At 49.4% G+C, this 12,648-nt stretch overlaps 1 protein-coding gene and 1 long non-coding RNA gene across 3 annotated transcripts in view; one reads left to right on the forward strand and one right to left on the reverse strand.

Moving 5' to 3' along the window:
- The window catches only part of LOC308467560, a 212,134-nt gene extending 203,296 nt beyond the window's left edge, over positions 1-8,838 (reverse strand). Inside the window, exon 1 of the long non-coding RNA XR_013981216.1 lies at positions 8,564-8,838. This is a non-coding gene — a long non-coding RNA (uncharacterized lncRNA). The remainder of the gene's footprint in view (positions 1-8,563) is intronic.
- LOC308467257 (protein unc-13 homolog A) overlaps positions 1-12,648 on the forward strand; it is a 123,555-nt gene that overhangs the window by 76,494 nt on the left and 34,413 nt on the right. For both annotated transcript variants that reach the window (XM_080988767.1, XM_080988766.1), the window contains 9 exons: positions 1,023-1,157; positions 3,429-3,562; positions 4,002-4,087; positions 5,922-6,048; positions 6,132-6,228; positions 8,342-8,485; positions 9,682-9,765; positions 10,866-10,943; positions 12,290-12,378. In XM_080988767.1, coding sequence (XP_080844893.1) covers positions 1,023-1,157; positions 3,429-3,562; positions 4,002-4,087; positions 5,922-6,048; positions 6,132-6,228; positions 8,342-8,485; positions 9,682-9,765; positions 10,866-10,943; positions 12,290-12,378 — 974 coding nt within the window. The remainder of the gene's footprint in view (positions 1-1,022; positions 1,158-3,428; positions 3,563-4,001; positions 4,088-5,921; positions 6,049-6,131; positions 6,229-8,341; positions 8,486-9,681; positions 9,766-10,865; positions 10,944-12,289; positions 12,379-12,648) is intronic.

Below are 12,648 nucleotides of genomic sequence, written 5' to 3' on the forward strand. Positions count from 1 at the left end.
ATTTCCAAGTACAGTTATACCTCGGGTCACAGACACTTCAGGTTGCGTTTCTTCGGGTTATGGGCCCAGTGAAACCCGGAAGTACTGGAACGGGTTACTTCCGGGTTTCGGGGGTCGTGCATGCACAGAAGCGCTAGATTGCACTTTGTGCATGCGCAGAAGCGCCGAATCACAACCCACGCGTGCGCAGATGCGCCGCTGCAGGTTGCAAACGTGCATCCCGCTCGGATCACGTTCGCAACCCTGAAGGAATGGGTTTCCCAAACCCAAAAACTGACTGTGCAGGCAGTTTGAAACTGCACCAAAATCCTTATTTTTCCTTAGCTAAAATCCATTAACTTGAGCTCTGAGTCAATGTATAAACAAAAACCCGGCTGTGCTCAGAGCCCTCTCCTTTATCAGTTTGTGACGGCAGGGATGATCCTGACTGCACCAGTAGAACAGGGAAGACACGTCCGTGCCTTATCTTATGTGCTGACCACAAAAGACGCACAGACCTAAGTCCGGAACAAGGCCAAAAGCGTTCTCGGAAATGACACCTCTTCCTCCAAGATAAGAGTAGGAAGAAGAAGATCCTTTTATGGTCAGAAGTACAGGAAGGAATTCCCTTTTATGGTTAAGAATACCAGAGCAAGAACATATGTGATGTCAACCTGCGTACATAGGCTGACGTGGTTGGACTCCTGGGGAAGGAGGGAGAGGGTGCCTGGAGGATATATATACTGCATGAAACTTCTCATTTCTTTGGACTTGCTGTGGACTCACCACGCAAGTGCCTTCTGCTATCCGGAGAGCAGAATAAACTCTTTCTTGGAATCAACCTCGGTGTCATTTGACTTCCTTCCTCCTGTCCCGGAGCAACGCAGACCCAATCGGTGAACTCCAATAAGGCTACAACCCGAGCGTCCATTGTAATAGGGCAGGGGAAGAGGCCTGAGATTTACCCAGAGACCTGAGCTTCCCCTGTTTTGGGTTTTTGCAACCACCGCGGGGCAGGGGTAACGAGTGCGAGTCTCGTGCAGGTCCAGGAGCTTCAGAGTCCCCCGCGAGCCAGCCAGGTGGTGAAAGACTGCGTGAAGGCCTGCCTCAACTCCACGTACGAGTACATCTTCAACAACTGCCACGAGCTCTACAGTCGGGAGTACCAGACCGATCCGGTGAGATTTGCGGGGGTTTCTATCATGCAGGGCACCGAGAGATGGGGTGGGGGTATCTGAGTTGGGGGGCAAGGAATGGGTTTCTGTGCAGTCAGTCTGAAACGGGACCCAAAATCCACATTTTTCCTTCTCCAAGGGAACATTTCTAAAATGCATTAACTTGAGCTTTTGAGTCAATGTATAAACAGAAAGACGGCTGTATAAACAAGTGCTCAAAGCCCTCTCCTTTATCAGTCCGTGACGGCAATGGATGGCCTTGCCAGTTCCGAGTGGAGCAGAGATGGCACGTCTGGGTCTTATCTTACATCCTGACCACAAAAGACGCACAGACCTTGTCAGGTCTGACAAGAGACCCGGGAATGGTGCCAGGAGTGTTCTCAGAGTCGGTGACCTCCTGCCCCAAGATAAGAGTATAGGAACAGGAACAACCTTTTTTGGTCAAGAGTACCGGAACAGGAATATCTGTTTATGGTCATGGATGTCAACTTACGTGTATAAGCTGACGTGGTTGGATTCCTGGGGAAGGGGGGAGAGGGTGCCTGGAGGATATATATACTGCATGAAATTTCTCATTTCTTTGGACTTGCTGGGAACTGATCATGCAAGTGCCTTCTGCTATCCGGAGAGCAGAATAAACTCTTTCTCTGAATCAACCTCAGTGTCATTTGATTTCCTTCCTTCCTCCCGTCCGGGAGCAACGCAGACCCAACCAGTCGGTAAAGTCTAATAAGGCTACAGGTGGACATGGCCCCGGCAGCTGCAGATCGGTATTTCCCAGGCTTTGTCTGTCCCAAGACAGAGCTGCTGGCATTTTGACCCTGGACTCAGCTACATTAGTCAAGAAACAGCGTTTTGAATGCGTTATAAACATGCAACACCAGGAGGCGCCAGAGAGCAAAAAGAAATTCTAAGCTGTTTTCTATAGTTTTTCCCCCTCTTTTGTTATAACAATTTAATTTCTGACTTATTTATAGCGGGGTTTCCCCCCACTGCCTACTGCACTACCACCCCATCCTAGCAGAAAGGCAGTTTGTCAAGCGATACCAAGCAGTCGATGGGATTCCCCTTTGTCCCCAAAAACTGGATCTGCTCTCCAGCCTTGAGCCATTTATTTATTGCATTTATGTAAATTTATGGGACGCGGGTGGCGCTGTGGGTTAAACCACAGAGCTGAGGACTTGCCGATCAGAAGGTCAGCAGTTTGAATCCCCATGACGGGGTGAGCTCCCGTTGCTCAGTCCCTGCTCCTGCCAACCTAGCAGTTCGAAAGCACGTCAAAGTGCAAGTAGATAAATAGGTACCGCTCCGGACGGAAGGTAAACGGCGTTTCCGTGTGCTGCTCTGGTTCGCCAGAAGCAGCTTAGTCCTGCTGGCCACATGACCCGGAAGCTGTACGCCGGCTCCCTCGGCCAATAAAGCGAGATGAGCGCCGCAACCCCAGAGTCATTCACGACTGGACCTAATGGTCAGGGGTCCCTTTACCTTTATGTAAATTTATATTTATTATATATTATAGCCTTGGTCTTAGGAGTAGCATTTTCTTACCGCATGCAAGACATGAGAGAGAATACCTCTATATCGAAGAGGCATTCTCTCCTGAGAGAGGAAGAATGCCGCCTCTTAGATATAGAACAGGAAAACCTGCGATTCTGCAAATGTTGTAGGATCCCAATTCTCAGCAGCCAGTATGCCGAATATTCAGGGAAGATGGGGAGTTGAAACCTTGAGCTAATCTTTGGTCCCCCAATAGGATTCCAGCTGCATTTCCAGTTCCTCTTGTCCCCCCCCCCCCAAGAAAATAACTTCTGGGGGGGGTGGGCCTTGAAAATGGAAATTGTGATGATTTGTTGTTGTTGTTTAGTCGTTTAGTCGTGTCCGACTTTTCGTGACCCCCTAGACCAGAGCACGCCAGGCCCTCCTGTCTTCCACTCTCTACCGCAGTTTGGTTAAACTCATGCTGGTAGCTTCGAGAACGCTGTGCAACCATCTCATCCTCTGGCGTCCCCTTCTCCTTGTGCCCTCCATCTTTCCCAACATCAGGGTCTTTTCCAGGGAGTCTTCTCTTCTCAAGAGGTGGCCAAAGTCTTGGATCCTCAGCTTCAGGATCTGTCCTTCCAGTGAGCACTCAGGGCTGATTTCCTTCAGAATGGAGAGGTTTGATCTTCTTGCAGTCCATGGGACTCTCAAGAGTCTCCTCTTGATTGAGGAAAGGAGCTATTGTGATGATAGCTTTGCTTAATCTGATACGTCTTTTGTTTCGGGTCCTTCCAGACTAAGAAAGGAGAACTCCCACCGGAAGAACAAGGCCCCAGCATTAAGAATCTGGATTTTTGGTCCAAGCTTATCACCTTGATCGTCTCCATCATTGAGGAAGATAAGAACTCATACACACCCTGCCTCAACCAGTAAGATCCTTAGCGGTGCAGTTCTGCCTGACGCACGTTAAAAATAACGTTCTATAGCAGGGAAAAGGTGTGGGGTGGAAAACGCCCGTAATTCCCTTACGATGAAAGTTTACAATGTTGGGGGGAACAGATCAAAGAAATGCTTGCGGGGGGACGAGTCCATCGATAGCTACTAGTCTTAATGGCTGCGGACCCCAGCTGGAAATTGGAACCCAATTTCTCAGGGTCTTTAGAGCATTATCAGGCACAGTTCCTGCTTGTGGACATCTGCTGGACAATGTGGACCTTCCGTCTGGTCCAGCAGGGCTCATCCCATGAAGCCAGGTACACAAATGTCTGGTCCAGACTAGTCTCAGAGGGTTCGGCCGCCCCCGCTGATGTTTGCGGCAGGTTTATCCCGAGGAAGTCTCATCCCAGGTTCCTCTGACCCCCTCGCCAGGTTCCCCCAAGAGCTGAACGTCGGGAAGATCAGCGCCGAAGTGATGTGGAACCTTTTTGCTCAGGATATGAAATATGCAATGGAAGGTGAGTCAGTGTGGTGTAGTGGTTAAGAGCGGTGGACTCGTAATCTGGTGAACCAGCTTCGCTTCCCTGCTCCTCCACATGCAGCTGCTGGGTGACCTTGGGCTAGTCACACTTCTCTGAAGTCTCTCAGCCTCACTCACCTCACAGAGTGTTTGTTGTGGGGGAGGAAGGGAAAGGAGAATGTTAGACGCTTTGAGACCCCTTCGGGTAGTGATAAAGCGGGATATCAAATCCAACCTCTTCTTCTTCTTCTTCCTTTGAGAGCTGGGGAGGGGGTGGGCTGTTTTCCTTTTGGAGACCCTTCACTCAGTAGAGGACCTTCTCCATCCACCTGTCAGGGGCTGGACTGAGGAGGAATGGTGGGAGCTGTCCTCTCCCCTTCTTCTCCTGAAGCTTCCTAAGGGCAGGAGGACAGTATGGATTTAGAACAGCGGTTTGCAGAGGGGCACCGTCCAAAGAGGGGAGACACTTGGTGAGGAACAGCTAGGAAACACCAGGAGAGAGAGAGACAGCTGGCAGATTCAGTGTCTTAGAATCATAGAATCATAGAATTGGAAGAGACCACAAGGGCCATCGAGTCCAACCCCCTGCCAAGCAGGAAACACCATCAGAGCACTCCTGACATATGGTTGTCAAGCCTCTGCTTAAAGACCTCCAAAGAAGGAGACTCCACCACACTCCTTAGCAGCAAATTCCACTGTCGAACAGCTCTTACTGTCAGGAAGTTCTTCCTAATGTTTAGGTGGAATCTTCTTTCTTGTAGTTTGGATCCATTGCTCCGTGTCCGCTTCTCTGGAGCAGCAGAAAACAACCTTTCTCCCTCCTCTAGGTGACATCCTTTTATATATTTGAACATGGCTATCATATCACCCCTTAACCTCCTCTTCTCCAGGCTAAACATGCCCAGCTCCCTTAGCCGTTCCTCATAAGGCATCGTTTCCAGGCCTTTGACCATTTTGGTTGCCCTCCTCTGGACACGTTCCAGTTGGTCAGTGTCCTTCTTGAACTGTGGTGCCCAGAACTGGACACAGTACTCCAGGTGAGGTCTGACCAGAGCAGAATACAGTGGCACTATTACTTCCCTTGATCTAGATGCTATACTCCTATTGATGCAGCCCAGAATTGGGACAGCATTCCTGACCCCCCACACACACACTTTGCCTAAGACTAGACAGGTTTAGAGAGCTATAGAACAGAGAGTGCAGTGGCGACAAGCTCAGACTACCTGATGTAGGAGTGATATAATAATAATAATAATAATAATAATAATAATAATAATATGCTTTTAGCCCGGTATGGCTCCCCTTTATCACATACACAGCCCAACAAGACAACGACAATAATCCACCAACAGCATACAAATCAATATGGCTAACCTGATCCAAAACACCCACCCACCCCACTCACACACGAAAACAAAGATCACCACAGCCGATCACAAACAAACAACCACACCATAATAATAATAATTTTTATTTATACCCCACCCTTCCCGGCCAGAGCTGGGCTCAGGGTGGCTAACACCAATAAAATTACAGTTGTTGTTGTTGTTTAGTCGTTTAGTCAACACAAAAAACAGCAACCATTTGTTGTTGACAAAGGAAAGTAAACGGCGTTTCCGTGCGCTGCTCTGGTTTCGTCCTGCTGGCCACATGACCCGGAAAAACTGTCTGCGGACAAACGCCAGCTCCTTCGGCCAGTAAAGCAAGATGAGCGCCGCAACCCCAGAGTCGTCCGCGACTGGACTTAACTGTCAGGGGTCCCTTTACCTTTAAGAGAAGCAGGGGAGCTGCTTCGAGGTGTATACAGGCTCGTCTTTCCTTTTCCCCTCCAGAGCATGACAAGCACCGGTTGTGCAAAAGTGCCGATTACATGAACCTGCACTTTAAGGTGAAATGGCTCTACAACGAATACGTCACAGACCTCCCTTCTTTCAAGAGTCGCGTTCCAGAGTATCCGGCGTAAGTCCCCATTTCTCTTTTTTCTCTCCCCCCCAAACTGAGATTATTTTCTTACCTACCTCTCTCTCTCTCCTATTTTCTAGGTGGTTTGAACCTTTTGTTATCCAGTGGCTGGATGAGAACGAGGAAGTCTCGCGAGATTTCTTGCACGGAGCCCTAGAACGAGACAAGAAGGATGGGGTAGGGTATCAACCGCACTGCTGACTAGCATCAAGTTTGTGGTCTACTAAGACCCCCTAGATCTTCTTCGCAGGTGTGCTACTTGGCTACTTGGCAATCCAAGAAGCCTGTCATATAAGGGTTGGGTGGTGACAGTACGATTCCGGGCACCATTCAAAGTGCTGGTGCTGACCTTGAAAGCCCTAAACGGCCCAGTTTACCTGAAGGAGCGTCTCCATCCCCATCATTCAGCCCGGACGCTGAGGTCCAGCTCCAAGGGCCTTCTGGCGGTTCCCTCACTGCGAGAAGCAAAGTTCCAGGGAACCAGACAGAGGGCCTTCTCGGTGGTGGCGCCCGCCCTGTGGAACGCCCTCCCACCAGATGTGAAGGAAATAAGCAGCTATCTGACTTTTAGAAGGCATCTGAAGGCAGCCCTGTTTAGGGGCGTGTTTAATGTTTGATGCTGTATTGTGTTTTTAATATTCTGTTGGGAGCCGCCCAGAGCGGCTGGGGAAACCCAGCCAGATGGGCGGGGTATAAATAATAAATTATTATTATTATTGTTGTTGTTGTTAAGCCTGAGCGATGTATCGATACATTGCCTGAAACCTGTTTAAAGTTGGAGAGACATTTCAGAATTCCCCTGGCCTCACTGAACATTGCAGACTTTGCACATTGCACAACATTGCACGCTTCAATCAGGAGAGCCCAGCCAAGTAGCCCATCTGACCCCCAATACCTGGCGCTGAATTAGCTTCAAAGCAATCCATTACAATCTATTGTGAGGTTGTTGTGAGGACTGGAGAGCCATGTACACGGCCACAAGCTCCTTGCAGGATGAGGATTTGGGCAGAACAGCTAGCCGACTCTGAGGGCCGTCTGGCGGTTCCCTCGCTGCGAGAAGCAAAGTGGCGGGGAACCAGGCAGAGGGCTTAATGTTAGGATATTTCCGTTCCACCTTAAAAGGGAGCAGGCTATGAGTCACAGAGTCTGCGTATTTCCTGTTCACAGGATGTTTATGTTTTCTGTTGCTTTCGTTTCTCTCTCTGTGTCGGAGACACTGACGCAGGCAGTCATGTCTTTCTGTGTTCTGATCAACGCTGAATAAACTTGTAAATAATGCTCTCCTGAGTGCAACTTTTGGCTGTGCATTATCTGCTGATAGAGTGTGCATGAGCTCTGGAATGTGGCAAGATATTTTCTAGAAACTCATGTCGCTAATTGCTGATACTGTGTGCCTAGGGGAGGTCGACGGATCGTCCGGCAGACGGCTTGGGGGCCTTGATGGACTTTATCTCCCTGGCAGTATCCCAACAACTAATAAAAATAATAATAATTTATTATTCATACCCTGCCCATCTGGCTGGGTTTCCCCAGCCACTCTGGGCGGCTTCCAACAGAATATTAAAATACAAAAACCTATTAAACATTAAAAGCTTCCCTGAACAGGGCTGCCTTCAGATGTCTTCTAAAAGTCAGGTAGTTGTTTCTCTCTTTGACATCTGGTGGGAGGGCGTTCCACAGGTCGGGCGCCACCACTGAGAAGGCCATCTGCCTGGTTCTCTGTAACTTGGCTTCTCGCAGGGAGGGAACCGCCAGAAGGCCCTCGGAGCTGGACCTCAGTGTCCGGGCTGGATGATGAGGGTGGAGACGCTCCTTCAGGTGTACTGGACCGAGGCCTTCTTGGTGGTGGCGCCCTCCCTGTGGAACACCCTCCAGTCAGATGTCAATGGGGACAAAGAGCTGCACAACTTTTAGAAGACACCTGAAGGCAGCCCTATATTGGGAGGTTTAATGTTTTATTGTGTTTGTATATATTTTGGAATATAGTATATATATAGTATATAGTATAGTATATAGTATATATATAGTATATTTTGGAATATACAGCCAGATGGGCGATGTATAAATATTGTTGTTGTTGCTGTTGTTGTTGTTGTTATACCCCACCCATCTGGCTGTCCCAGACAATCTGGGCAACTATTCCATCCCCTCCAACATTATCATTACTGAAATCGAGAAACCGCACCGGAATCCCATTCCTGTGAAATGTTTTGTAAGGAAGAAGCCAGGTTCCTCTCCTCCAAATGGGACCGATCGACTCACCAGACCCTCTCGTCTGCCTCCCCTTTAGTTCCAGCAAACGTCGGAGCATGCCCTATTCTCCTGCTCGGTGGTCGACGTCTTTTCCCAGCTGAACCAGAGCTTCGAAATCATCAAGAAGCTGGAATGCCCCGATCCGCAGATTGTGGGCCACTACATGCGCAGGTTCGCCAAGGTAAGAACGTGTTCCGTGCGATGGCAGCGACTTAGGAGCGTTGCTTATATATATATATATACACACACACACACACACACACACACACAGTGGTGCCTCGCAAGACGAAATTAATCCGTTCCGCGAGTCTCTTCGTCTTGCGTTTTTTTTGTCTTGCGAAGCACGGCTATTAGCGGCTTAGCGGCTTTAAGAAAAAGGAAACAAACTCGCAAGAACTCGCAAGACGTTTCGTCTTGCGAAGCAAGCCCATAGGGAAATTCGTCTTGCGGAACGACTCAAAAAACGCAAAACCCTTTCGTCTAGCGAGTTTTTCGTCTTGCGAGGCATTCGTCTTGCGGGGCACCACTGTATATATATACATACACACATACATACATATACACATACACACACACACACACACACACACACACACACACACATATGGGAGGCAATAGGGTTGTAAACAAAATTTGCCCCTTTCCCTTATGGGGTATCCAAGAGCCCATATAGAGTCCTTACATGGGTTCCCTATTGGTAGGAGAAAATAACAGAGGCCAAGCAGAGAATATTGAGAAGCAAAGCAGCTAGTAAGCTTGATCTTTATGGATCTGTTGCAACAGGGTGCTCCCCTCACCCGCAGGAGAGGAGGAGGAACCCATAAAAATGGTGTGCAAGGCCTTATAAAGACTTTTGAAATTGCCACCCTGTAGATCCAGACCACCCCCAGGAACATCATACATACATCACAGAAGGGGTGTAACCTAAGACCACCCCTCAGATACATCACACCTACATCACAGAAAAGGCGGTCTACAACAGAAATTTGAAAGTTGTTTTTCTCCTGTCCTTGTTTATCTGGCATGTTACTTGACTGGATTGCCTGGGGATCCTGGCCAGTCTTTTGTAGTGATAAATACTTAGTTCCTGGGCCAGGTCACAGGCTCACACCCTATTCATATCTTAAATGTGCCCTTAAGACAGGATTTGTGAGGAAAGAGAGAATGGGAGGTTTCCCACTTTGACCTTGCAGAGAAAACATTTGCTCAGTTTAGGAATCAAAATGGTTCCAGGTTGTCCTTCCTGTGCTGATCTAGGTAAATGCTTGGTTGGTACACTTATGAACATTACCATATATCTAAGACCTCAAAATTCCTATCACAATAGCACCCCGCTTTCTTCGTCTCGTCAGCCTCCCCTCCTCTTTTCCCTTCCAGACCATTAGCAACGTCTTGCTGCAATACGCTGAAATCATCTCCAAGGATTTTGCTTCCCATTGCTCCAAGGAGAAAGAAAAAGTGGTGATGTATCTGTTTTGTAGCTCTTCCCCCTTCCATCTCCAAGTGTCCAAAGGACAGATTTCAGGGGTCAGCAAACTTTTTCAGCAGGGGGGGGGCTGGTCCACTGTCCCTCAGACCTTGTGGTAGGCTGGACTATATTTTGAAGGGGGGGGAAATGAACAAATTCCTATGCCCCACAAAGAACTCAGAGATGCATTTTAAAGAAAAGGACACATTCTACTCATGTAAAAACACGCTGATTCCAGGACCATCCGCAGGCCAGATTGAGAAGGCGATTGGGCCGGATCCAGCCCCCGGGCCTTAGTTTGCCTACCCATGGATTTGGGATTCCCAAAGAACAGCAGCGAGGCACCAAAGGGGCTGGGGCTGGGCTGGGGACACATGATGTTGACCCTAAATGACTTGGGGCCACAAAGTTTGAGAGACCGGCTCCTTCTCTACAGATCCTCCCGGTAGTTAAGATGAGCAGAGGGGGACTTTTCGCTAGTTCCACTGCCCTCTGATGTTTGGGGTGGTTGTGGTCTGGGACAGGGCCTTCTCTGTGGCAGCCCCAAAGATGTGAAGTTTAATTTCATTGCCATCTGGGTGAATTGGACGGGTCGGCGCTCATACCCGCCTTATTTTGCGGGCCTCGAATGCGTTTTCAGGGCCCTCCCTATTCCCGGGACAGCAATTTGTTTAAACTATTTTTAATTTATGTATTTTAAATGGTCGTGACCTGCTGGTGAATAGAGAGTTTAGGGTAATATTGGTGGCGGCGATATATGAAACCTGGGCCAGCCAAATCAGCACTTTGGACAGCTCCCAATGGGTGCTGAAGGCTGAGCTTTGGAAGATGTTGTCTCAGCAAAGAACCATAGGTGTCGCTGAACTCGAATCATGCTGTTTGCTGGCCTGGACGCACAAGAGAGAGTGGTGTGTGTGTGTACAAAGTAGCCTCCTGTATAAAGGGGGAAATTCTATTCCGTGCTCCCTCCACGATGTAGAGAGCGACTTCCCGGAATAATTAGAGAAAGAAAAGAAGGAGGTTTCCGCCTTTCCTAGGAATCCCAGTGCCTTCGTAACGACGTGTCCGTTTTGTTTCCTTTCTCCCTTTGCAGCCCTGTATCTTGATGAACAACATCCAGCAGCTGCGGGTCCAACTGGAGAAAATGTTTGAAGCCATGGGGGGGAAAGAGGTTTGCATTTCTTAAAAGGTCTTCGGGGGCTGGACCGGTTATAGGACAGAGTGGCTGGGGCCACAGAGCAGCTGAGAAAAGGTGGAAAGGCAGAGCTCTTTCTGTGTCCTGTGTAGCTTTGCCCCCTCAACTCGCCACCTGCTATCAGGGGTGGTAGGTGTCATGGGCGATCGAAGTCCCGGCTGGGGACGTCAGGACCGGGGGCAAGATGGCGGGGTGGGAGCAGGAACGGGAGTCCAGAAGCCAGGAGTCAGGAAGCCAAGGGTCCGAGGGTCAGAGAGCTGGGATTCAAGAAGCCGAGGGTCCGAGGATCAAGAAGCAAGGAGTCATGAAGTCAGGGGTCCGAGGATCAGGGAGCAAGTAGTCACGAAGTCAGGGGTCCAAGGATGAAGAAGCAAGGAGTCACAAAGTCAGGGGTCCGAGGGTCGGGAAGCAAGGAGTCATGAAGTCAAGGGTCCGAGGGTCGGGAAGCAAGTAGTCATGAAGTCAGGGGTCTGAGGATCAAGAAGCAAGGAGTCACAAAGTCAGGGGTCTGATGGTCAAGGAGTCAAACACAGCAAAGCAGGGAACGTGTTGCTGTGGCAAAGAGCTGAAGGGAAAATGCTGACCTTATATCCCTTCCCAGCTCTTGCCACCAGTTACTGTGAGTTACCAAATGGCCTCACCTGTGTGGCCCGCCTTGCCTCCCCAGAACAAACTTAGGAAGGCCCCAGTCCTGCAGAATCCTACTACAAGAAAGAAGATTCCACCTAAACATTAGGAAGAACTTCCTGACAGTAAGAGCTGTTCGACAGTGGAATTTGCTGCCAAGGAGTGTGGTGGAGTCTCCTTCTTTGGAGGTCTTTAAGCAGAGGCTTGACAACCATATGTCAGGAGTGCTCTGATGGTGTTTCCTGCTTGGCAGGGGGTTGGACTCGATGGCCCTTGTGGTCTCTTCCAACTCTTTGATTCTATGATTCTATGATTCTACTGGTCACAGGGCCTGGCTCCTGCACACATTCCTGACAGCAGGAGAGGAAAAGGTCTTTCCTTCAGTGAAGACCTAAGTCCCAATAGCTTGGCTGTTCTGCTTTTCTTTGTGGAATGGGAAGGGGGGCACCAGCCGAACATGAGAGTCTTTGGCTCCAGCCAAACTCACAACTTCCCTTTCCCTCACAGAAGGTTGACTACAAACTGCTTAGTCCCCCGAGCAACTCTGCATTCATCTGCGCCAGAGGCTTGGACTCAGTAGGATAGAGATGCAAATTTATAAGAAGTCTCTAGCTGGAGAATTTGCCCTTGGGGGGGGGGGCTTCCTATTAATCTTCCAAGGATGAACATTGCTCTCTTGCCTTCTGCCGTTCCAGCTGGACACAGAAGCCAGCGACATCCTTAAGGAGCTACAAGTGAAACTCAACAACGTCTTGGACGAGCTGAGTCGAGTGTTTGCAACCAGGTAGGGCTGATTCGAAAGAACGTCAAAGTGCAAGTAGATCAATAGGTCCCGCTCCGGCGGGAAGGTAAACAGCGTTTCCGTGCGCTGCTCTGGTTCGCCAGGAGCAGCTTAGTCCTGCTGGTCACGTGACCTGGAAGCTGAACACCGGCTCCCTCGGCCAGTAAAGCGAGATGAGCGCCGCAACCCCAGAGTCGGCCATGACTGGACCTAATGGTCAGGGGTCCCTTTACCTTTACCTTGGGCTGATTTAAAAACATAACATGACATCAA

The sequence above is a fragment of the Podarcis pityusensis genome (genome assembly GCF_964106645.2).
Source record: "Podarcis pityusensis genome assembly, chromosome: 18".
Taxonomy (NCBI): Eukaryota; Metazoa; Chordata; class Lepidosauria; order Squamata; family Lacertidae; genus Podarcis; species Podarcis pityusensis.